This window comes from Nansenia antarctica (genome assembly GCF_963989245.1).
Source record: "Nansenia antarctica genome assembly, chromosome: 1".
Lineage (NCBI taxonomy): Eukaryota > Metazoa > Chordata > Actinopteri > Argentiniformes > Microstomatidae > Nansenia > Nansenia antarctica.
The window spans coordinates 8,279,872-8,304,801 of record NC_137674.1 but is presented as its reverse complement, the minus strand read 5'-3'; the positions used below and the strand labels follow the sequence as shown (position 1 = coordinate 8,304,801).

General features: G+C 46.1%; 1 protein-coding gene across 2 annotated transcripts in view; it reads left to right on the top strand.

Annotated features, from left to right (window-relative positions):
- The first annotated feature begins 8,628 nt into the window (after nucleotides 1–8,628).
- psme4a (proteasome activator subunit 4a) overlaps nucleotides 8,629–24,930 on the top strand; it is a 29,670-nt gene continuing 13,368 nt past the window's right edge. The window contains exons 1-20 of one of the 2 annotated variants that reach the window (XM_080532696.1): nucleotides 8,629–9,105; nucleotides 11,930–12,070; nucleotides 12,349–12,465; nucleotides 13,151–13,207; nucleotides 14,690–14,734; nucleotides 16,765–16,914; nucleotides 17,006–17,069; nucleotides 17,175–17,249; nucleotides 17,549–17,671; nucleotides 17,792–17,884; nucleotides 19,195–19,460; nucleotides 19,875–20,061; nucleotides 20,164–20,253; nucleotides 20,350–20,414; nucleotides 20,504–20,654; nucleotides 21,956–22,054; nucleotides 22,163–22,232; nucleotides 22,355–22,422; nucleotides 22,528–22,743; nucleotides 24,654–24,811. In XM_080532696.1, the coding sequence (XP_080388822.1) occupies nucleotides 8,912–9,105; nucleotides 11,930–12,070; nucleotides 12,349–12,465; nucleotides 13,151–13,207; nucleotides 14,690–14,734; nucleotides 16,765–16,914; nucleotides 17,006–17,069; nucleotides 17,175–17,249; nucleotides 17,549–17,671; nucleotides 17,792–17,884; nucleotides 19,195–19,460; nucleotides 19,875–20,061; nucleotides 20,164–20,253; nucleotides 20,350–20,414; nucleotides 20,504–20,654; nucleotides 21,956–22,054; nucleotides 22,163–22,232; nucleotides 22,355–22,422; nucleotides 22,528–22,743; nucleotides 24,654–24,811 (2,429 nt within the window). In that variant the 5' untranslated portion in view covers nucleotides 8,629–8,911. The remainder of the gene's footprint in view (nucleotides 9,106–11,929; nucleotides 12,071–12,348; nucleotides 12,466–13,150; nucleotides 13,208–14,689; nucleotides 14,735–16,764; nucleotides 16,915–17,005; nucleotides 17,070–17,174; nucleotides 17,250–17,548; nucleotides 17,672–17,791; nucleotides 17,885–19,194; nucleotides 19,461–19,874; nucleotides 20,062–20,163; nucleotides 20,254–20,349; nucleotides 20,415–20,503; nucleotides 20,655–21,955; nucleotides 22,055–22,162; nucleotides 22,233–22,354; nucleotides 22,423–22,527; nucleotides 22,744–24,653; nucleotides 24,812–24,930) is intronic. The other variant, XM_080532697.1, reaches the window with a different exon arrangement.

Sequence of the window (24,930 nt, the reverse complement as noted above, 5' to 3'; positions counted from 1 at the left end):
TAAAATAAAATAAACAATGGTAAAAAATAGTATATTTTGTAAAAGGATTTAAGTTAGACTACATGATATAAGAGTATAGGCCTACTGAAGGTTGATTTCATCTCCTAAAATTAGAACTAGCCTACTGAACCTGTGTTATTGTAAAACAATTAGCCAACTCAATTCAAAAGTGATGACATTCCTCTAAGCATACCCTGATCTACTAAGTACTGAAGATGCTTGTTATGAAGGGGGTGAATCATTTTGAGACTGCCGTAGCCATTAAAACTAGCATTTTGTGTTGAATTTGGATAAAACCCTTTGTAGTATTAGTTTCATTGAACTACTTAAACAGTTGTTGTGTATTTTTTTTTATTACAAACAGGTGAGAAACTGTATATTTTGCCTATAAACCTAACCTAGTGCAATGGGGGTTGAATAATTTTAGCCTATGTATCGTCTGCCTGCCTGCCACAGAGCCAACAACCTTCACTGGTGAACCCTTAAAGTTCATAGACCGTCATGGCTCTGATAGACCGGCAGCCTAGCGAGAAGATGTTTTATCTGAAAAACGACCTTGCTGGAGAAGCATGCAAGGCGGTGGAGGGATTCTTTTATAGAAACTCAGAAGATCCATATCAAGGAGCTACAAGAGAGGTATGGAAACCCCTTAATTGTACAGAAAGCCTTTCGAGACAAGCTAATGAAATGGCCTAAGATTAGTGCAAATAATCCTCCTGCACTTTGAGAGTTTGAGACTTCCTACAAGGTTGTGTTGAGGCAATACCCCACGTCAAAGGACTGGCCATTCTAAATGATTGTGGAGAAAATCACAAGCTGCTTAAGAAACTACCAGATTGGATTGTGCGCAGATGGAGCCGAGTCATTGTGAAAGAATTGGACACATCTGGGCAGTGGCGGACCCAGGCCGTTTGAAGGGCAGGGGCGAAAAGAAAAAAAGGGCACCTACTGCACAACATGGGACCCCATCAGTGCACATGGTCAAGTTTAGACCATTGGAAGGGTAGCCAATAGGGCACATCCTCTCATTTCGCCACTCAAAAGGGCACTTTAGTACAACGTTTTTCAACTGTGGGGGGCACATGGTCAAATTTAGACCATTGGAGGGGCACCAATAGGGCATGCCCTCTAATTGTTGCCACTCAAAAGGGCATTTTTGCAACTCAAAAGGGCACTTAAGCGAGACGTTTTTCAACCGTGGAGGCACCAGGAGGGGCGGTCGCCCCCCCTGCCCCCCCCCCCCCCCTGAGTCCGCCAGTGCATCTGGGGAATACCCAAGCTTCTCATGTTTCACAGAGTTCATTCATATGGAAGCCTGGATAGCCTGATAGCCTGCCCTGCAACCCCATGACCTCCCTACTCCCTACTCATAAGAACAACTCCACCTCAGAGGCACAAGAAATATCCAACTCCAAGCCAAAACCACCTTGCCCCACCTGTACAGATGAAACACACAGTGTCACCAAGTGCCCCACCATTGCAGCAAAAACTATGGAGGAGAAGAATGCTTTCATTTATGAGAATAACATCTGCTTTGGTTGCCTGAGAAAGGGACACAGCCACTGGCGGACTCAGGGGGGGGCGACCGCCCCTCCTGGTGCCCCCACGGTTGAAAAACGTCTCTCTTAAGTGCCCTTTTGAGTGGCAAAAAAAGCCCTTTTGAGTGGCGAAAATGAGAGGACGTGCCCTATTGGTGCCCCTCCAATGGTCTAAACTTGACCATGTGCCCCCACAGTTGAAAAAACGTGCCTAAAGTGCCCTTTTGAGTGGCAAAATTAGAGGATGTGCCCTATTGGCTGCCCTTCCAATGGTCTAAACTTGTGTGCACTGATGGGGTCCCATGTTTTCGCCCCTGCCCTTCAAACACCCTGAGTCCGCCACAAAGATTGCAAAAACGCGACATAACCTGTGGCACCTGCAACCAACGCCATCCAACCTGCTTACATGAAGGGAGAGATAAAAGGCTTGTGGAAGCACAAAGCAGAAGAACAGGTTGGACCAGTTGCATGAGCATGATCTGAGAGTAGCTCTACCATCACCCCAGACTTTGAAACTCTCATCAGGAGTAAAGCACATTCCCAATTATTTCATTAGCTTCCCCAAATGCCTGTTGAGTGACAGCCCGTTTACTAGGCCTACTCAGAGAGATGATCATATTGTGTGTGTAAATAATATGCAAGTGAAAGAGTGACACGTGTTATGTGAGCTGGACACTTTTTACTGTTATTGTGAAGTTCTTCATTAAACGGTTAAACTGAATCCTGGACGGCATTCAATTATTATGATGAGTTAAGTTACCACTGTAGTTATGATATTCATTTCATTAATATTCACCAGGAACAGCAGCACGCCGTTGTGATGTTCATACTCATCAGTTTATTAATCAGGATTAGTTTGCTATTGCTAGAGTAATGTGCTCTATGTAAAAATAAAAAAAGTAATGATGACATTGTGTAAGTGTTTACTAGCCCATTTACATTTGCTTGGTTTAAATTCTATGAAAGTGGGTTACAGCTTAATGACCATGGGACAATGTGGGTCCCAAAGCCAGACCAGTTGAGAATCACTGCTCTAGAGTCTCTCTGTAGGTAAGGACTTTGTTGTCACTTTCTTTTAGGTGATTATAACATTGAAATTCTCTCTTTTGAATTGTTATAATTAGTGGGTCCTAATTCTGCTCTGCATGCACTATTTGGTGTTTTCTGTTGGATATGGAGAATGGATTTGCAGAACTCTGCATGCAGAGTCTCAATCTGGTGTTTGTCCTATTTTGTAAAATCTTGGTTGTCAAGTGGATCCCAGACCTCGCAACCATAGAGGGAAATGGGTTCTATACATTGTCTCATTGTGTTGTTAAATGTGTATCTATTTATTTTCTATATATGTATCTATTCTTGCCATTTTGTATTAATATTTATTTTCTTACTTCATTGTTTTTCTGTATTTTTTAAAAAATGCTATATGTAAAACACTTTGAATACTGTTGTATGAAATGTGCTATACAAATAAACTTGCCTTGCCATGATTTTATTTTGTCCTGTACTTCTTTTAGTGTTGGGGAGTCTAGCGGGTTCTGGTTGTCTTTTATGGTTGACTCTAAACTTTGTAGTTTATCTTGTATGTTTTTGCTGTTTATTCTTCTCTATTGGAGATTGGAGATGTGGTTTACCCATATACAGTGCTCTCCACAATTATTGGCACCCCTGGTAATGAATAATTAGGTAAGTATTGTAGTGCCGGAGGAAAAAGGAAAGACGTAGGCAACGTAATGATAACTGTTTAATCAAAACAACAACTTGTACTCTCAGTACAGGACCAGAAAATGGTTACCAAAACTCGTGTATCTAAACAGGAAGGTACAACGTTAATAATCCTCCCCTCTGCCCCTAGTGCCAGAACTGGTTCCCTCCCACTACACAACCAACAGTAAGAGGAGAACATGAACCCATAATGTAGTCACTACACCAGCCCCCCCAGTGTTCACCTCAATATTGGAAATCCTCACGGCGAGGAGGGCGTATGGCCCGGCCCCTACGATCGTAGGTAAAGTCAGGAGGTGCGGGAGGAGGTGTGACATCGCCCATCACGTCCTCCTGCAGGGAAGGACGGGGGGCAGCGACGACCGGGGGCTCGCGAGCTGCGGGGGGTTGTCGGGGTCGGAGGGGGGAATGGCCAGGGCGCGGCAGGGGAGGTAGGACTGGAGGCCGGCCTCTGCGCGGTGGCAGGGCCAAGTCCAGGGGCAGTTCAAGGTCCAAGTGGGCCGGTTTGAGGCGATCAACGGACACACACTCAGGCCTACCCCCCATGTCAACCATGAAGTTCTTGGCTCCGGCCTCGATGACACGGAAAGGCCCGTCATAAGGAGGACGTAGTGGAGTCCTGTGGCCATCATGACGAATGAAAACGAACCTCGCTGAGTGCAGCTCCGGAGGCACCCTCGAAGTAGGGACACCATGCTGCGTAGTCGGGACTGGGACGAAGGTCCTGGCGCTGTCCAGCAGGGAGGCGCGCTGAGCGGCGGCGGACCAGGGCTCCGTTGACTTGGGAATGAAGTCACCGGGGACCCGCAGCGGCTGTCCAAACACCAGCTCAGCGGACGACGACTGGAGGTCCTCCTTAGGCGCTGTCCTGAGCCCCAGCATGACCCACGGCAGCTTGTCAAGCCAGTCGCTGTCCGTGAGGCTGGCTCGAAGGGCGGCCTTCATGGATCGATGGAAACGCTCACAGAGCCCGTTCGCCTGCGGGTGATAGGCGGTTGTGCGGTGGAGCTTGACCCCCAGATTCTCCGCCACCGCTGCCCACAGCTCTGAAGTAAACTGTGAGCCACGGTCAGAGGAGAGATCAGCAGGGGTGCCGTAGCGGGAGACCCACACCGCGATGAACGCCCGGGCCAGGTCGGGGGCTGTCGTTGAGGAGAGCGGAACTGCCTCCGGCCAGCGAGTCGTCCTGTCCACCATGGTAAAGAGATAGGTGTATCCGTGCGAGGGGGGCAGCGGCCCTACCAGGTCCACGTTTACATGATCGAACCTCCGCTCAGGCACAGAGAACTGCTCCAGGGGGGCCTTGACGTGTCGATGCACCTTGGCGCGCTGGCAGGCGATGCACGTGTCAACCCAGGCCCTCACATCCCTCTTGAGCCCATGCCAGACGAATTTCTCTGACACCAGCCGTGAGGACGGTTTCCTACCAGGGTGAGACAAGCCGTGTATCGCCTCGAAGGCGGGGCGCCTCCAGTTGGCGGGGACCACCGGTCGTGGCTGACCCATGGAGACGTCGCACAGGAGCGTGGCCCCTGCGTCACCGAAAACCACCTCTTCTAGGCGCAGTCCTGTGTCCGACAACTTGAGAGCCTGGACGGCGGGGTCGGCGGCCTGGTCTGCAGCCATGCGCGCGTAGTCCAAACCCAGTTGGACCGCACCAACCACCGCCCTGGAGAGACAATCCGCGACCTGGTTGGACTTCCCAGCAACGTGCTGGATGTCTGTGGTGAACTCGGATATGTAGGCGAGCTGGCGCTGTTGGCGGTCGGACCACGGCTCCGCCACCTTGGACATGGCGTGCGTGAGTGGCTTGTGGTCCACGTAGGCCGTAAACTCGCGGCCCTCCAGTAAAAAACGGAAGTGTCTGACAGCAAGCCACAGCCCGAGGAGCTCCCTGTCGAATGTGCTGTACCTTTGCTCTCTGGGAGACAGCTGGCGGCTGAAGAATGCAAGAGGCTGCCAGGCGTCCCCAACCCACTGTTCGTACACCGCTCCCACAGCAAAGTCAGAGGCGTCCGTGGTGAGAGCAGTGGGTGCCGAGGGCGAGGGGTGGGCCAACATGGCAGCGCGGGCCAGGGCCGCCTTGGTGTCCTGAAAGGCTTTGACACGCTCCGCCGTCCAGTCCACCGGCTGCTTCAGAGTCTTGCCCTTCTGGGCATCGTACAGAGGCCGCAGGATGTGAGCGATGTGGTGGAGGAAGCGATAGTAGAAGGTTACCATCCCGATGAACCCCTTGAGCTCGCTGATTGTGCTGGGGCGCGGGAAAGCAGCGACAGCTTCTACCTTCGAGGGGAGGGGGGTCACCCCCTCTGCGGAGACCCGGTGCCCGAGAAAGTCGATGGCGTTCCGTCCGAACTCACACTTCGCCGGATTGACAATCAGCCCATGTTGGCTGAGCCGTGTGAAAAGGGCCCGGAGGTGGGACAGGTGCTCCTCCTCCGTGGTGCTTGCGACGAGGATGTCATCCAAGTAGACGAAGAGGAATGGTAGGTCCCGGAGCACCGAGTGCATGAGGCGTTGGAAGGTCTGCGCCGCGTTCTTCAGGCCGAACGGCATCCGCAGAAACTCGAAGAGCCCAAATGGCGTGATTACGGCCGTCTTAGGGACGTCCTCGGGGTGCACCGGCACCTGATGGTACCCCCGTACCAGGTCCACTTTGGAGAAGAAGCGTTTGCCTGCCAGGTTCGCTGAAAAGTCCTGGACATGTGGGACCGGGTAGCGGTCAGGCTTGGACGCGTCGTTGAGGCGGCGGTAGTCCCCACATGGGCGCCACCCGCCGTCTGACTTAGGGACGATGTGCAGGGGAGACGCCCAGGGGCTGCTCGAGCGCCGAACGATGCCCACCTGCTCCATATGCGCAAACTCCGCCCTGGCGATGGCCAGCTTCTCCGGGTTGAGGCGCCTGGCCCTGGCGTGGAGGGGAGGCCCCTCGGTCTCGATGTGGTGCTCCACTCCGTGTTTCACCGTGGGCGCGGAGAAGGTGGGCTTGGTAAGGTCGGGGAATTCGGCGAGCAGCCGAAGGTACTGGTCACTTTCGGCGAGCGTATTGGACCACCCGCTGTAGACCGCCTCCCCCTGCGTACAGGCGAATGAAGCGAAAGTCTGTGAGTTGACCAGGCGCCTGTTCCCCACGTCCACCAACAGGTTGTGGGCGCACAGAAAATCCGCACCAAGGAGGGGAAATGTGACAGCCGCTATGACAAAATCCCACGAAAAACATTGCCCTCCGAAGCACACGTCCACCGCCCTAGTGCCGTAAGAGCAGATAGGTGTGCCGTCCGCGCCTGCCAACTGCGGACCACGCTCCTCCTTCGCCATATCCGATCTCTCTGCCGGAATGATGCTCCACTGGGCACCTGTGTCACAAAGGAAACTGCGACCAGAGGCGGTGTCTTGTATGAAGAGCAGCCTGTTGGTGACGCCAGCGCTCAGGGCCACTACTGAGCGCCGGCCCCGCCGTTTCCCGTCGGTCCGAAGGTGCAGGGTGAGCGGCACCGTTTGGCCTTGGCGCCAAAAGTGGCGTGGTAGAAACAATGGCCCGCAGCGTTACCCTGCTGGCCAGAAGGTCTGGCGTCATCCTTCGCTCTCCTGCGACGGTCGGGTGGCGGGGCGGCCGCGGGAGCGAGCAGGTCGGGGGACCGTTGAGGCATGGCCAAGACGAACCGGTCCGCCTCCCTGGCCAGGGCGCGGGGCTCCATGATGGCGGTGTTGGCCAGCGCCATCCTAACTTGAGCTGGCAATGTGCGCATGAACAGCTCTGTGAAGAGGATCATGGGGTCTTCTGTACCGAGCAGGTTTAGCATCCTCTCCATGCTCGCAGAAGGCCTCTCGTCACCCAAGTCCGACATGGCAAATAGGCGACGCACCCTCTCCGCAGTGGACAGTTCAAATGTCTCTAGAAGCAGGGCCTTGAGGCGCTCATATTTGTTCGTCGTCGGGGGAGCAGACAAAAAACCTACCACTCGAGCCGCGGTGGAGCTGCCCAACATTGCCACAGCATGGTTGTACCGGTCGTCGTCGTCATCGATGTCACTTTTATTGAAATGTGCCTCTACAATAGCAAACCATGCAGCAGGCGTTGAGTCCCAGAATTCTGGTAGCTTGAGAGTGGGAGTGTGCGCACCACGCGTTACCCTGACAGGGGATGGTGATGGCTGCCGCTGGTTTGAACGTCTTCCTCGCCCGGACATTTTGCAGGATTGTAATGTTCGTCGCTGGTTTTCGTACACAATTACGTTAACAAAAATCCACGTCGGGTCACCAGTGTAGTGCCGGAGGAAAAAGGAAAGACGTAGGCAACGTAATGATAACTGTTTAATCAAAACAACAACTTGTACTCTCAGTACAGGACCAGAAAATGGTTACCAAAACTCGTGTATCTAAACAGGAAGGTACAACGTTAATAATCCTCCCCTCTGCCCCTAGTGCCAGAACTGGTTCCCTCCCACTACACAACCAACAGTAAGAGGAGAACATGAACCCATAATGTAGTCACTACACCATTCACCTTTTGTAAACTAAATTAATCCCTCAACATTTATCATCAGCAAATAACTATTTCTTAAATTCATAAATAACCACAGTTGTAACCGCCTTTCAAACACTAACGCTCGAAACGAAACGAAACTAAACGGTGTCATCAAACAGAACAGCAAATCCACCCATGGTTTCAATACGCAACAACAAAACACAATGCATAAATGATAGGTTATATTAATAGAGTTATAAAATAATTAATTTAATCAAGTTAAATACAATTATAAGTTACAATACAAGTTATAAATGACAGGTTATGAGTTCATAAGTTACAATGCATGCTGGGAACAGGAAGGCACACCGCTAAACTGTCTAGCCCATAAATATGGTCCTGCAATTTAGAAAAACATATTTTGGCTTTTGGTTCCGTTAAATACTTTTTGTGAGTCAGGGTCAACTACATTTTGTCCACAAATTGAGATAACTAGAAATGTCAAGTTTTTAATCCATTCAATGTATCTGTCAAATGAGTAGTTCTCTTTCTAGCGGAAACTGCTGTACTCTGTACTCTGTACTCTGTACTCGGCTGAACACTGCTGTGTTCGGAATAGCGTACTAGTCATACTAGATATGACGTATATTTTGAGTATGTAGTACGTTCGAACTGTACAGTATGCGAGATTTGAGTATGCGAGAAATTTAGTAGGTAGTATGCAGTATATACTCATTGAGTATGCTAGTATGCAGTACCGAACACAGCCATAGAGTATAAGGGAGGAGGTAGGGGGGTGTGCAGTCAGTCAGACACTAACCAGCCCCGGTACGGAAGCCCACAGTGACTGGATTTCTTATGACAACGAAACCCATTTTAGATGCCAACGCGCCGCTCACTTAAAGAAAGCAACTTAAGTGAAGGCTAAATCGAACATCTAACCTTTTTTATGTGGCCATGTCACGTTTAAATTAGGACTTTTAAGTGTGTTACCAACGGAAAATTAAGACATTAAAAAATTTAAAATTAAAACAAAGACAGATATAGCCAGCTAAGTAAGTTATCCAACGGCAACGCTCGAGCGCTGCCACTATCAACCCTGTCTGTCTACCGTCGCTGCCAGGTTGTCCAGCAACAGAAGAGAACTTAACAAACCGTTGGGGGGGAACAACACAATTGTAACATGAAAAAACATTTAGAGACATTAGGATTTGTCCCTCAGAAAGACATCGTCTACAACAAACTGCTGCCCTACGCGGATAAGTTAGACGAGGAGTCTAATGACATTCTGAGTAAAATCAAAGGCAACCTGGGCCGGGCGGTGCAGCTGCGGGAGATATGGCCGGGAGTCCTGTTCTGGACCAGGAAACTCTCCACGTAAGTCATCTATTCTAAGCTGTCAGCACTCACTTAACTGCATATACATGTAATATATAATTGTTTTAGCTATCGTTTATCTTTAGTTATACCGCTGAAAAGTTAGACTCATGTGGCTTGATTTAATAGCTAAAGTCGCCTATGACAGGTTAGCTTGTGTAGCTAAAGTAGCCTATGACAGGGTTAGCTTGTGTAGCTAAAGTAGCCTATGACAGGTTAGCTTGTTAGCTAAAGTAGCCTATGACAGGTTAGCTTGTGTAGCTAAAGTAGCCTATGACAGGTTAGCTTTGTGGGTCGACAGTGACTGTCTGAGTCACTCGAGGTGGCCTGGTTTGTGTGTTTGTGTGTGTGTGTGTGTGTGTGTGTGTGTGTGTGTGTGTGTAGCTAGCTTAGCTTGCTTGCTACCATCGCGGCTAAGTAAGATTTGAATTAGGCTAGCTAAGCTAACCACCTAGTCTAGATAGACAGGCGAAAATAGACAGGAAGATGTCGATAGCCATTAGCTGCTATTAGATCTGGGCTGGAAGTTGAAGTTCCCTCCATAACAGCTAAGCTAACCAGCTCCTACCGTCTTCCCTACCTATCTGGGTGCCTAGCTCACTTAGCTAGCTAGCTGACTCATCATACTAGTGCTAGCTACATAGAGGCCTGTCAAGCACGACAACAAGCTAGCTAGCTTGGACTTACACTGCAAAAAGTCAGCTCTCAAAAACAAGAAAAACAGCAATAAAAATAGGAGAAATATTACTTAGAATAAGCTAAATTATCTGCCAACAGAACAGGAAAATTTCACTTGCCAAGATTGTCTTAAAACAAGTAAGAGATATCTTAAAACTGGTGCAGTCAGACAGAAAACAAGCTTATATTGCCTTGATTTAAGATATTTAATTATAAATATACTTACTTAGATTAACTTTTTGCATTGTATGAGTTGGATAACAACAATGTTGTCTTCTAGTAGTAGTTAGGCCTTCTAACCCAAACCATAATACCACCTGCTTCATCTAGAGTTGGTGACTTTAGTTCCAGTATGTTTAAAATAGTATTAAATGGCCATGATAAATCAGTAGCCAAGGGGATGAGATCACAGAATGGGTTCTGAACGTTCAGTGAGTCGTGCTGTATTACAAACTCTATTTCTGGTGTTGGATTTATTATTATTATTATTAGACTATTAAAAAGCTATTAGCATAGGCACCTTTTTAAATGTACAGTGTGGGCAAGTGAGGACAACCAATAGCTACCACATCTTCACCCCCACTATGGTATTGACTATAATGACTGAAAGGCACATGATTGCTTCATGTGTCACTGAAGCTGGACATACTACTTACCTTATCTGAGTTTTTTCCCCCAAAGATAAACACCTTTGAGGATCCATTCCAGACCTAAGACACTTTTACCTTGTGTAATAGTTCAACCTTGTTGTCATTATTGGACGTTCTATACTGAAGCACACCTCAAACATTGGGAAAGGGCATGTCACGTTTTTAGGGGCAAATATATGAGTGTACAGGTAGCTTGCATAGTGAACCTCTTGAAGTTGCTTTTATGAATGGCCACCAGCAGTGATTAGGCTATGTGGATGTAAACAGCAAAAGCTACAATTGCACAATCATGACCTGGGGAACAGTGTGGTCATTTGGATGTGTGTTGCATAAGCACTGGAAGCCATGTGACATGAACCCCTACTTAAAAATAGTATTGATCTTAGACTGTTGTTGTTTGGAAATTTGATCTGATGAAGAAATCCTCTCCAAGTAGTTTGTCAGTGGGTTAGTAAATATTTGTGTTTACATATAGGCTAGCAGATCAGATACTTATTATTAATAACATGTTATTTGTGTTGGGTAGCCTACTTCTTTACCACCTTGATTAATCTGTCAACCACCCTGTACCCATATTTTGGGTATCATGAAATTGACTCAAAATGCTTTATCCCAAATCAACAAGTATAACCTAGACACATGTGGATAGCTAGGCAATACTTGTTACACTACTGTCATAACTTTCTGGAGCTATTGTTATTGATGAATGTCAATGATGTTGTAGTCACGTCACCCTGCTGCAACACTTTAAATGAGAGGGGATCACTTCAGGTTACTCTCTGTTTACGTTTCATCTTGTTTATTTGGTTGTGCTGTGCCATCTTTCTCCTTAATCTGTGTCAGTCGTAACTAAGTAATGCCCTATTGGGATACAAGCCTACTGTATGTCCAGGGGCTGAGCCACTGCCGGCTCAGAGAGATGGAAACTCTTCTCTCAAGAACTGACCTAGTTTCTGTTCACAGGTATTTTGGCTTCTCTGCAAAGAACAAGAAGTGTTTAATGCAGGCTGAGCCAGATATGTTTATAGTAGGCTATTTGTTGCCTGGGCACTTTTGATTAATAGCCTACTTTGATTCCCGAAAAAGCTAAAATGAATTACCCTAACTTAACCTAGTCCAAGTGTTTGACCCATTCAACTCAGTAACATCTAATGGCGGTCCGTCTTTTCTGAAGAATATCAGTTTTCACTTGTCTGGACTTATAAAACGATAAATATCAATTTGAATACATAATTATGATGGACGTGGCTTGTGCTTCACTGATCTGGTAAGGAAACCGAAAAACTACTTGGCTGAGTAGCGAGGGACACAATCATTGTTTAAACTAAAATACTATAGAAAATCCCTTTGAGTAGTAGAGAAGCAGCTAACCTAAATTGGTGGGGTACATCGTAGATTTGGTCAACAAATCATCTGAGCTCCTTTAATTGTTACCAACGACTTGTTTTCGAACCGGCTCTCTACTCTACCCCTTAAACTTGTTCTCCATTTCTTAGGTACATGCGGCTGTATGGCCGAAAGTTCAGCAAGGAGGACCATGTGTTGTTCATCAAGCTGCTCTACGAGCTGGTCACCATCCCCAAACTGGAGATCAGCATGATGCAGGGCCTCGCTCGCCTCCTCATCAACCTCCTTAAGTAGGGATCGGTTTCACTAATGCTCTGCACACATTTTCCATCGAGACGAACACTCAAGCATGCACGCAGACACAAAACAGATCTAGACCATCTTTTGTCAATTGTTCAATTCACATACTACTGGGAAATATTTGTTTATCTGTGTTTACTTTGTCACAGAGTTGCTGATCTAGTATTATCCTCATGCTTAATTATGTGAGAAACATTTTGAAAGACAAGGATGCCATGATTGTAGAAATGTTGTATTTTAACCCCACTCACTCGCCTGTTCATTATAGGAAAAGAGAGCTGCTTTCACGAGAGGACCTGGAGTTGCCTTGGAGACCATTGTATGAGCTGCAAGACAGGATTCTCTACTCCAAGACAGAGCACCTGGGCCTCAATTGGTTCCCCAAGTATGCCCCTATTTTCAAACCCACTGTCTGTTAGAGAGAACTCTTCACTCTTAAACCTACACAGCTCTTCATCACTAATTGTGGTATAAATGGTTTTTGATTGTGAAATAAACCGTATGTCAGACAGAGATATTCTGTTGGGAACTCAGGTTTAGAAATGTGTACAGCAAACAGCTGCATTTTGCTTTCCTACCCTCCTCAAAATATGTGTGCTCAATACCCCCTTTAACTTGTTGCTGCATCCCTCTGTTATGAATGCCCCCTGTTGTGTTTTCTGAAAGTGGAATGTCTGTGCCACCAGACCCAACACACGTTCAGGTTGCTTATCAGAACCCCACGCCCCTTCCTCTCCAACCCCTCACCCCCAGCAAGCAGTGCGAGGTGCTCTTGTATGGTGCTATGGGAACATTGTGTCATAATCCAGAGCCTTACCATAACGTCACCATCGTCTCAGTCTGAGAAGCTAGCTGCCACGGCCAACCGCCTGCTCTTTTGTGCATAATAAGAAATATAATTAAACTATGTATACAATATTAAGTAAAAAAAATAAAAAGACAATATTATTCTATCATGTACAAATGTGCAAAAGATATAATTGATGTATTTAAAAATTATATTGAAATTGATTGGCTGTCATAGTTTGCTGAATGTGTTTTTTTATGCCTTTGTCTCCTTTCACATTCAGTTTCCTACGGCCTCGTGCTTCCTCTAAACACATATTGATAAAATTGTTTCAGAGGTGGTAAGGACAACACTTCTCTTTGTGTTTTATCTTTTATTTCATCCTTTGAGGCACTTACTGTTATTTATATGTTGCATGACGTGAAAACCAAAAAGCACACTGGACACCCCCACGCAGCTTGTTTGACTTGACAAGAAAAATAAGCAAAGCAATGTTAACATTTCACTCATATTGGAGAATGTCGCACTGCAGCTAACGGATATTGTACCCCTGTCCCTCGTCCTGTAAAAGTCCCATTCATTTAACTGGTACCCCTGTCCCTCGTCCTGTAAAGTCCCATTCATATAACTGGTACCCCTATCCCTCGTATGTGAAGTCCCATTCATATAACTTGGTTGTGTGCCTGACCCACTATCAGCACTGGAGTTTTTGCAGTACCCATTTTTCGCCCAGCACACACACACACACACACTGAAGTCACCTGATCCTAAATGTCCTCATGGTCAGAGTGCAGAAGCTCTTGTCACCTATTCTCCCCTACTGGTATGTGGTGGTATGAACCTGATGTTTTGCCCCAGGTCAAATTCTGAATGTCACTGAGTTTGGGTTTCCCCAGGGTTGTCACTGTGGTGTCAGTGCACTTTGCAGTTTGACACTCTTACAGGTTCAGTATTCAAATATGCAGCGCGTGAGTTTGATGGTTGTCTGCGGTCTGTGTGATGCAGAAGAGCAGTAACTGGGAAATTGTCATGTCTTGAGATGCACAGCCAGGAGCTGTGGGAAGAAGTTACTCCAGTGTCTAGCCCATCTCCCATGTAGTGAATTAAACAAGGAGAAACGGGCTGGAATGATATGGAGATTAGAATGGGATAGGTCAGGTCAGGCATGGCTTGAGTTGGTGTGTGAGTGGGGAGGGGCTTGCTACTGGTGAGCTTAAAAGCAGAGTTATATCGGTCCAAAGCTTTTCGTCACAACTCCATTTATAAAGGTTATAATATCCAGACTTATTGTACGCAGATACGACCGACCGTGGAATCGTAACAAATCCCAAACAGGAAAAGGCGGTAACAGCAGTAAAAAAAGAAGAAAGAAAAAAAGGTAGTTGTCAGTGGTCCCCTGTTTCTCTCAAGACACAAATCAATAAAAGGGAATATTCTTATTATGACTGGACACACAGCACCACCTGTCAATCAGTCACCATGCAAATGCTGTAGGCCTATACACGCCTGCAGCCATTCGGGACAAAGGTTGAATGTGACTGGAATAGTCACATTGTCATAGTCAATGTAGTTCTGTGGTCCTTTTGTACATCCAGTGTGCCTCAGTTTCCTTTTCCCACACCTATCCCACATGGCTTATACTTTTAATGAGTGTTTACTGTACAAGCAGATATGTGAATGATTTGGCTGTGCATGCAGTCAGACTAGGTCTAATTGCATTGGTGTGTTCAGTGTGCTCATTGTTTGATTAACAGTCACCTTAATTTCACTGTCTCTGTTTTGATGTATTCTCTCTCTCTCTCTCCTCTCTCTCTTTTTCCAGCTCTGTTGAGAATGTGCTGAAAACACTTGTGAAAAGCTGTAGACCGTAAGTACCGGTATATGTTTAGCTCCTCTTCCTATTTTAAATAGGCTACTGAAGCTCATGTTTGCAAAAACAAGCTTTTTAAAGCTCAGTTGTCAGGAAAAAAAACATTTTGGTTTCTGACTGATGTGTTGTATATGTGATGCTGAATTGTGGACTGTTTAGGAATTGGGGTGGTCACGATACTAGAATTCTTAACTTCAATACTGATACCAGTTCAGTATCTACTATCTACAGTATCATGGCAAAAGGAAAAAAAAGCCTCAAAGTACTAACCCATGTGGCTGATGTTTATGTCAGAGGTGAATGATGGAGCTTAGTTCCCCAGGTTGTACTGAGGCTGCTAATCCTATTATCTCATCTAATTCTGGTCTGGGTGAGTTTCCTCTTACATTGATGAGTGATGTAGGGTCAGCAGCAGCACTCACCCAACGCCTGTTGGCAAGTCTGAGGAAAGGGCTATGGGTTGGTAATAATAATAATAATAATAATAATAATAATAATAATAATACATTAAATAGCGTAGTGTAGCACTTTCTCATTGACTCAAAGCACTGTAAATGTAATAAATCTGGTATAAATGTAATAAATAAAGTAATGTAAAAAAATCTGAAAATAAAAAATATAGGAGGACCTTCACACCTTCATACATCTCTCACAGCACATTAAAAGCCTGCCTGAACAGGTGTGTTTTTAGCAAGGTCTTATAAGTTGAGTCAACACTGTCAGAAAACTCTGACATTATGGGGAGAGCCTTCCACTGGCAAGGAGCAGCAGATGAGAAGTGTGGAGTCTGGTTCTGGGAGCAGTGAGGGGGGCAGTGAGGAGGCCGGGTCTGGGGGCAGTGAGGAGGCCAGAGGGGGTGGGTGGAGCAGTGTGTCTGTCAGATGCTCAGACAGATAGGCTGGGAGTGGCTGGCACAAGGGTGATGTGATGGCAGGCAGCAGAGTTTTTAGGTGGGAGGAGCTGGGCATTGCAATAGTCCAAACCCAGGGTTCCCACTCCTCCTGGAAATTTAGAGACGAGATTTCCAGTCATGGAAAACCTGGAAAGTTGACTAAAATGACCAAATATCCTGGGAAAAAATCTATGTTGTCCTTGAAAATGTGTAAACCTAGGTGTGTGTTTAGTTTGAAACTTGACTGTTGGTGCGATTATAGCAGGCCCACCCAAGTTTGGCCTAGCTCCCTTTGTTTTGGCCCGCCACAGCATTTGACAAGCTCATGCTTATTCTCTTCTTATTTTTAAAGAACTGTAAAATCCTAACCATAATGACTACGAAACGCACATTTTGTGCAGCTAAAAAGTATGTAATCTGAATGTTACGGTAATGGACAGCACAGTGCTACTTCCCTATTAAATTACGTATGTTATTTACGATGAATTACGGTATTGTCTGAGCTGATTGAGGGAAGAATTTACACCACTTGTCGGCTGTGGCACGTCTGTCTGTCTGTCAGAAAGGTGTCTTTCCTTTTAAATATGTGTATGCTCCCAAAAAGAAGCATATGGCAGTTTTATGTTTGTTAGTTTTTTTTTACAATCAAGTCGGCAAATTAATAAAATGACTGTAGTATTGATATAAGTTCTTTTTTTTTTTTTTTTTTTTTAGATTTTTCTTTTAGATTTAGAATGTACATTTTATAGAAAATGTAATACATTTTTGATGTCATTCCACATAGCATCAACATTCGTTTTTTGACCCACGGCCCTCCATCCAGATTCATTGTTGGCCCTTCATAGGAAATAGTTTGGGCACCTCTGGATTATAGGATAAACTGTGCTGTATGTGTTTGTTGAGGAGAGCTTGTAAGTAAAAAAAAAAAAAAAAAAAACTAAACATAGCAGTGCTTGTCACATCTAACAACAAGAGGAAGCCAAGTCGTAAAAGTCCTAAAAAAGATAATGGATAGGCCTACACTTTTTGCTAGCCATAGATCAGCTTGTGTGACCTGCGACATTGCTCATTGTGTGTCTTGGTGTGGGAGACTTGAGGTAATATGTGTTATTGTGACCTTTGTGTGATTCTGCAGGTATTTCCCAGAGTCGGCCACTCAGGAGATGCTGGAGGAATGGCGGCCACTGCTCTGCCCTTTTGATGTCACTATGCAGAGAGCCATTGGCTACTTTGAGCTCTTCCTACCCACCACCCTGCCCCCGGAGCTGCACCACAAAGGCTTTAAGTGAGAACCCACAAAAACGCTAAAAAAGCACTACATCGATCGTGGGGAAATAATATGTTTACCCTACACTTGTTTGTCTTGTTTCCTACAGGTTGTGGTTTGATGAGATGATAAGCCTATGGGTGTCAGTGCAGAACCTTCCTGGTTGGGAGGTGGTAAGTGTGACCCTCAGTTATCAGTTTTGAACATATAATAACTACAACAACATCTTTCTTAAAACTTGTCCTCTTTTTTTTTTTTTTTTTTTTTTTTTTTTGCAGCATCTTGTCAACCTTTTTGCCCGGTTGGCCAATGACAACATCGGATACATTGACTGGGACCCTTATATTCCCAAGGTGAGTAGGACACCTCCATCAACAACCTTTGGAGAGTTCTACCTATCTACCAACTTCACCACTCAGAGTCAGTTCAATGGGTTGTTCTGTCCCCTATAACCTATGTGATCATGCTGCTGGCATGGCAAGTGCTGCCTTTCAAGTTGATGTTCCCAGGGGTCAAATGTAGCAAATGACTTGCATAAATTTGTCTTGAGTGACTGTTTTGATACATAAACATGTCACAACAGCTCTCTTAAGTGGGATTATTAGGGTGTGTCGACCCATCATTAATCTGACGACATTGCACTTCTTTTCAGATCTTCACAAGAATCCTGCGAAGTTTGAATCTCCCAGTGGGGACTAGCCAGATGTTGGTCCAGAGATACCTGACAAACGCCTATGACATCCCCCATGTGGTCTTATGGGTTTCATCTCTACTGGTCAGTGCACATAGTCTGTTTGACTACTACTACTAGCTTATTTACCAGAAATGGATTGATGAATGATCCTGTTTTCACTTTGTAAAGCACTGTGTTTGTGGTGCTGTTGTTTCATGACAGGGAGGACCCAGTAAGCAAGCCCAAGCACAGCTCAGTGGTCTCTTCAACAGCATCACATCCTTCTTCCACCCCTCCAACCATGGCCGCTGGCTGGTGAGTGCTCCCTGTGCACGGCGGAACCATAGAACGTAGATGAACGGGACATCGGACATAAAACATCAGACAGCTCAGATTGTGTGTACCTACTTCATAAAGCCATGACGTGGGAGAGACTGCCGGAGTGCTGGAAAAGGTCACCCAGTTATCATGGTCACATGCCATTCTTTTTCTAGGAACCCCCCACGTCATTAAACCAGCCACTTGGCCAACATACACACAAACCTTTATTTTTGGCAGGGGAGTTTTGTTTTGACCCTGCACTGTTGCTGGGAGACTCAACTCATGATGTGGTACTTGAATGTGGTGCACAGTAAGTGAATGTAAACAATCCTGCTGTTGTGTCCAATATCAAATTATCTACTGTAGCTAGAACCACTTACTAAAATAAACCAGGCCAGACATACTCAATTCATTGTCATGTCCCCCACAGAATTGCATTTGGGACACTGATATTGAGTCTCAATTTCAATCTCATTTCTGCGACTTATGTCACTCTTTCAGCCAGTACCTAGTTTCATTCAACTCAGCTGAGCTAACCCCATGTGAAATAAAGCTAGATTTGACTGATATGAACACATAGATTACTTGCTGTGCAAACCAGGCCTGTCATGCCCCTGAGCTGCACCTAACAGGTGTGATGACACAATGCTGTGCTCACAGGGTGTTGGTCTGTGTCTCTGTTTGTCTGGTGTTCTGTACTGTTCTTCTGTCTCTCATACGGCCAGACGACACGAACACGCTGTCCCCCTGTCTCTCACCCCTGTGTCACGTGTCTGTCCCTCTGTCCTCATGTCCAGAAGACATGAACACACTGTCCCCCTGTCTCTCACCCCTGTGTCACATATCTGTCCCTCTGTCCTCATGTCCAGAAGACATGAACACACTGTCCCCCCGTCTCTCACCCCTGTGTCACGTGTCTGTCCCTCTGTCCTCATGTCCAGAAGACATGAACACACTGTCCCCCCGTCTCTCACCCCTGTGTCACGTGTCTGTCCCTCTGTCCTCATGTCCAGAAGACATGAACACACTGTCCCCCTGTCTCTCACACCCTGTGTCACGTGTCTGTCCCTCTGTCCTCATGTCCAGAAGACATGAACACACCGTCCCCCTGTCTCTCACACCCTGTGTCACTTGTCTGTCCCTCTGTCCTCATGTCCAGAAGACATGAACACACCGTCCCCCTGTCTCTCACCCCTGTGTCACGTATCTGTCCCTCGGTCCTCATGTCCAGAAGACATGAACACACTGTCCCCCTGTCTCTCACACCCTGTGTCACGTGTCTGTCCCTCTGTCCTCATGTCCAGATGAAGCTGATGAAGCTGCTCCAGCGTCTGCCGGCCAGCGTGGTGAGGCGGCTGCACCGCGAGCGCTACAAGAAGCCCTCCTGGCTGACGCCCGTGCCGGACAGCCACAAGCTGACGGAGCAGGACATCACAGACCTGGTAGAGAGCATGATGCAGCCAGTGCTGCTGGCCATGTTCAGCAAGACAGGCAGTCTGGACGCAGCACACGCCCTGCAGAACCTGGCGCTGCTGAGACCCGAGCTGGTCATCCCCCCGGTGCTGGAGAAGTGAGTGTTCCCAGCAGTAGTAGTGACAGAGGGGAGGATTGGAAGGGAGGGTTTTGGCACTTACTCTATCGAGTGCTTGTGTGGAGTTGACATACGATTTGGCATTTAAGGAATTATGCATGTGAACCCAACTGACCTGTAATATTTGTATGCTGTCGTATTTTTAGGCTTGACTTTGAGCTTTGAGGCTTGACTTTGAGCTTTGAGTTTGTACTTTTTGGACTTCCTTTGGTTCCAATGTTGGGTAAAATTAAGTGAAGTGCAGCTCAAGTATCTGAAAGTATTTTACATAATGACTAGGTCTCATGGAAACTTCCTCTCACAAAAAATCACAAGAGTGGTAATTTAATGGATGTTTGTAAATTAAACTGTGCTCCAATACTGAAAAAAAAAGTGTTACCATTTCCTTTCCAGGACATACCCTGCCATGGAGACCCTGACTGAGCCCCACCAGCTGACGGCCACTCTCAGCTGTATGATCGGCGTGGCGCGGAGCCTGGTGTCAGGAGGCCAGCGCTACCCTGAGGGCCCCACTCACATGCTGCCCCTCCTCATGAGGGCGCTGCCAGGGGTCGACCCCAACGACTTCAGCAAGTGCATGGTGGGTACTGGAGTTTTTTTCGAATGTGTAGTTTTTGGGACCCCTCTTTATTTGTGTTGTCCGACCGGCCACGTATTTAAATGTTGCTTTCCCCTCCTGCAGATAACATTCCAATTTATTGCTACTTTTGCAACTCTTGTGCCTTTGGTGGACTGTTCGTCTGCTGTTCATGAAAGGAACGACTTGACAGAGGTGCGTGCCACTCTTGTGTGTTCTGTGCAGTTGATTGTGTGCTCCTCTGGGTGCCTGCGTGCTAACTAACCCCTTTCCTCTCTCTCGTTCTCTCAGATGGAGAGAGAAATGTGCTCCGCCTCGTCAGAGTTTGAGGACTTTGTTCTTCTGTTCATGGACAGGTAGGAAGAATGGAGTTGAGACGGACCTCAGGTGTATGTGTGTCGATGTTTGTGTCAGCAAAGTTCACACGGTCTTTGTCTCCGTGCAGGTGCTTTGCCTTGATAGACAGCAGTACTCTGGAGCAGACTCGAGAGGAGACGGAGACGGAGAAGATGACCCACCTTGAGAGCCTGGTGGAGCTGGGGCTGTCCTCCACCTTTAGCACCATCCTCACACAGTGCTCCTTAGACATCTTCAAGGTAAGTGTTACGACCCCATATAAGGTCTCGGGATATGGGATGTAACAATAAGAAAAAATCTGGGGGGACAAAAACCAGAGGAGATGAGAATATAAAATGACAAGATTTATTGCAGAAAAGTAACACAAACAGGTTTCCGAGAAACACATTTAACTGAAATATACTCTAGAAAAGAAGAGTGAAAATTAATCTAATATATAAATAAAGGATAAAGTAATTTAATTAACTAACCAAGTGGAATCCTAACTCTAACCCTAACTAACAGATCAACTACAAATAAGGCTAAATATGAGAGACACACACACTAGTGTTGTCACGATACCAATATTTTACCCTGCGATACTATACCAGCCCAAGTATCACGATACTGAGTAGTATCGCGATACCGCGGCACTTTTGTAACACTTTTTATTTTTATGAACATGCAATGTATTTATACAAGTTACAATAACTTAATGAGTGGTGCATGAATAACATGCATTTAATGCATTACACTGTAACTCTACAGGTAAGTAAAATTACTGAAACCGATATTTTTGTGAATAACATGTTTATTAATAAGTAGTTTGAAACATCAAACAGACCAACTGGCCTTTTGCAAGAGTATAGCAAAGTAGGTGTGTGTGTGTGTGTGTGTGTGTGTGTGTCTGTGTGTCTGTCTGTGTGTCTGTGTGTCTGTCTGTCTGTCTTTCTGTGTCTGTATGTCTGTCCGTCTGTGGGGTCTTTTTCACGAACTTGAAAAGTAAAAGCAAACACTGGCATATCAAAAAAATAGAGGGCTACTTCCAAACTGTAGCTCAAGACTTAACTCAACTTAAGAAAACTCAGTGGTTTTAATTTTCCAATTAATGCCCACTGAGCTCGCAGGAACCATAGGAACAACGTTTGAGGTTGCTAACCTGTTAGCCGACAAAGCTAACGCGATGGGTAGTCGCGAAAAAGGCTGCGTTCGTCAATTCGCTCTGGAAATCTGACCCGCACTCGCGGAACGCCTCTCGTCCAATCAAACGAATCGGTCGCTCTGTGACGTTGCACCTAGTGTGCGCTCCGGCGCTCTCGGAGCGAATTGACGAACGCAGCCGAAAGTGTTATGAGTTGACCCGCTGGTACCGTGTTCAACACGGTAGTATAGTATTCCACGGTAGTACCGTTGTATAAAGCTTATGGTATAGTAGGCACCGTGACATTTTGGCACCGCGGTATATCGTTGGTACCGGTATATCGTGCAACACTAACACACACACACACACACAGATGGCTTTCCCCTTAATAATACAAACCTGTTTGTGTTCTTTTCTCAGGTGGCTTTGCAGAAGGTGTTCAACTTCGCCACCACCAACATCTTCGAGACCCGGGTGTCAGGGAGGATGGTGGCGGACATGTGCAGAGCTACGTCTAAGGTGAGTCGCACCGACCGAAATACACCAACCTGCTCACAGGCCTGAAGTGAAGAACTGCTCAGGGACCTTGAAGACCTAACTTATTGCCTCTGTATTTGTGTGTTTCAGTGTCACCCAGCAGAGTCTCTGAAGCTGTTTGTGCCACATTGCTGCAATGCCATTAACCAGATCGCTGTCAGTAAGTGCTCACTCAACACTACCAGCTTTAGGCTCCTGATCAGAGGTAGTTAGGGTTAGTGTGAATCATTGTTTAGAGTGCCTCTTTCTCTCTCTGACATGGTCTTTGATGTTGATGTTCAGATGAGGAAGTGTTGAGTGAGGAGGAGCTTGACAAGGAGTTGCTGTGGAACCTTCAGCTACTGTCAGAGGTGAGGTCACCAAGAATGCCAAAAGATCCTCATTTCCCCCGCCCTTCACCTGGATGTCCATTTAAAACGTGCTTCTCCGTCTTGCCCTCTGAATGACCTCCTCAGGTCACTCGTGTAGATGGGGACAAGATCCTGCCCTACAGCACTCAGCTGGTCCAGATCCTGCAGCTGACCCTCCATCTGAAGTGTAAGCAGGGCTACACTCTGGCCTGCAACCTGCTGCACCACATCCTGCGCTCCACCGCCCTCATCTACCCCACGGAGTACTGCAGTGTACCGGGAGGCTTCCACAAGCACATCCAAGACTACAACCCCATCAAGGTACTAGGCTCAAGAAACTCACTGGAACCTTCCACTACAAGGATTTCAACTCTACACATTCCTTATATATTTTTTTTTACGTTATTTAACGGAGATTAAAATCAATTTTTCAAGGAGACCTGGCCAAGAAAGCACACCAGTACAGATACAAGTTACAAAATTGGCGAATAAAACATAATAAATAACAGACAAGATATAACAGATAAATATTATTAAAAACGTTCTTTAAGGAGTAGCAATTGCACATTTGGGGCGCAAACTAAGAAAAAGCTGCTTTGCATAGTTCCAAGTGAGATCTGGGTACCTGGTAGAGCAACCATCTAGTGGAATGAAAATCATAACAGCTGTTGGTGCATAAATATGAGGGGAGTTTTCCCAGTATGGCTTTGTAAATAAAAATGTACCAGTGATGCTGTCTCCTTAGGCTTGATGAAGACCAGGAGACCAGGTCATAAAGTACACAGTGATGTGCATGGGATAATGAATTGGATATGAAAACTAAAGAGCTACGATAAACAGAATCTTGGCAGCAAAGTGTAGAGGAGGCAGCATGCATGTATATAATGTCCCCATAGTCTTGAACACTTAAGACGTTTTTCCTAGCTGCTAAATTGAGGCAGGCTTTATTTCTATAAAAAAAAAAAGTTCATGATGTGCACTTTAAAAGACAGCCTGTCATCCACCCAAACACCCAGGTACTTAGGATGACACTCTTTCAACTGAGACTCCTCTTAAGGTGTGAATGTTAACAGAATCTAAAATCTGGGAGCAAGCTCTGGAAAAAATCATACATTTGGTTTTCTTAGCGTTGACAACCAACTTTAGACCCTATAGTGAAGCCTGCAGCTGTTTAAAGGCAGTCTAGAGTTCATCAACAACCTCGCTCAGGGAAGAGGCAACTGAATAAACTATTGTGTCATCTGTATAAAGATGCACTTAAGCTAAAGGCATGTCCTTCCCAATGTTATAAACAGAGGCGCATTAGAAATCAAGATGCTATATCCCGAACCCTAACCTGGTACTTCAATGCCAGTTATATTCCCCTTGTTTATTCACTGCACTATCCTTGTGAACTTGACCTGGATCAGTTTCTGTTGCTGGGTATAACTTTTTATGTCCCTGACCTCACATGTAGTCATCACTATTGTGTTAGTGTATGTCTCTGCTTATAATTTTTTATCATCTGTGATCTTTTGAAAGAAAGTGTGTGAGAGAAACAGGACCAGAGAGTTACACAACTCTCCTCTGTTCTCTCCCCCTCCCTCCCTCCCTCGTTCACTCTGCCCTCCCAACCCAGGCCAGTTAGTCAGTGTAAACGGCCTTTACTCTGATCCTATTATGTTTCCTGCCCAGTAGAGGCATGGAGGACGGGCTCTCGGCTGGATTAATGTCTCTTTGGCGCTGGAGGACAGAAAGTGTCTTGCCTGCTGTTCTTAGAAGCAGCGTCAGTAGTACAGGCCTGCAGGCAGTGTTACATGCAGGTTTAAGCTTTATTTAGAACCATGTGCTTCCATCTTTAGGATTCAGTTACGGATGTTGCCTTAATGTTGTTGTTGACCTTTTTTTTTATTTTTATTTTTAAACAAGGCTTAAAGAAATGTATGACACAATGTTGAGGGCAGGTGACCTTATGACGTTGACATTTTGCGGGTCTTGAAGGGGACTTCAGACATTTTAGTCTTCGAATTTTAGGCCCAATAACAGTCACATTTTGTTCCCTTTTACCCTTTATTTGTATCACTTTCAGCCAAGCACTGAAAGCATGCTCCTGTTAGAATTGAAGAGAGGTCACATCCACAAACAATGTTTCCTATTCCCTTCCCATCTCTGAGGAGTGGAGTGTCTAGGTAGCTCTGTGGGAGTGTTGTCCTCACAGCTTTGTTTGGCTGTCTGCTCTCTACCTGCTACAGGACTGGGGTCGGCCTGGTGACCTGTGGAACCTGGACATCCAGTGGCATGTCCCCAGCGTAGAGGAGACCGCCTTCGTGTTCTACGTGCTGGACCTGATTCTCCAGCCCGAGCTCCAACGTCTGCAGAGATACGCCCAGGGGGAGAAGGACATGACCAGGTGAACACAAACAACATGTCACAGTGCAGTTGGGAGTCTGGAGTATGGAAATAAACAGTTGGAAATAAACCGTTTTTTTTTTTTTTTTTAAAGTCCAGGCTGTTTAGTTGTGTTGTATA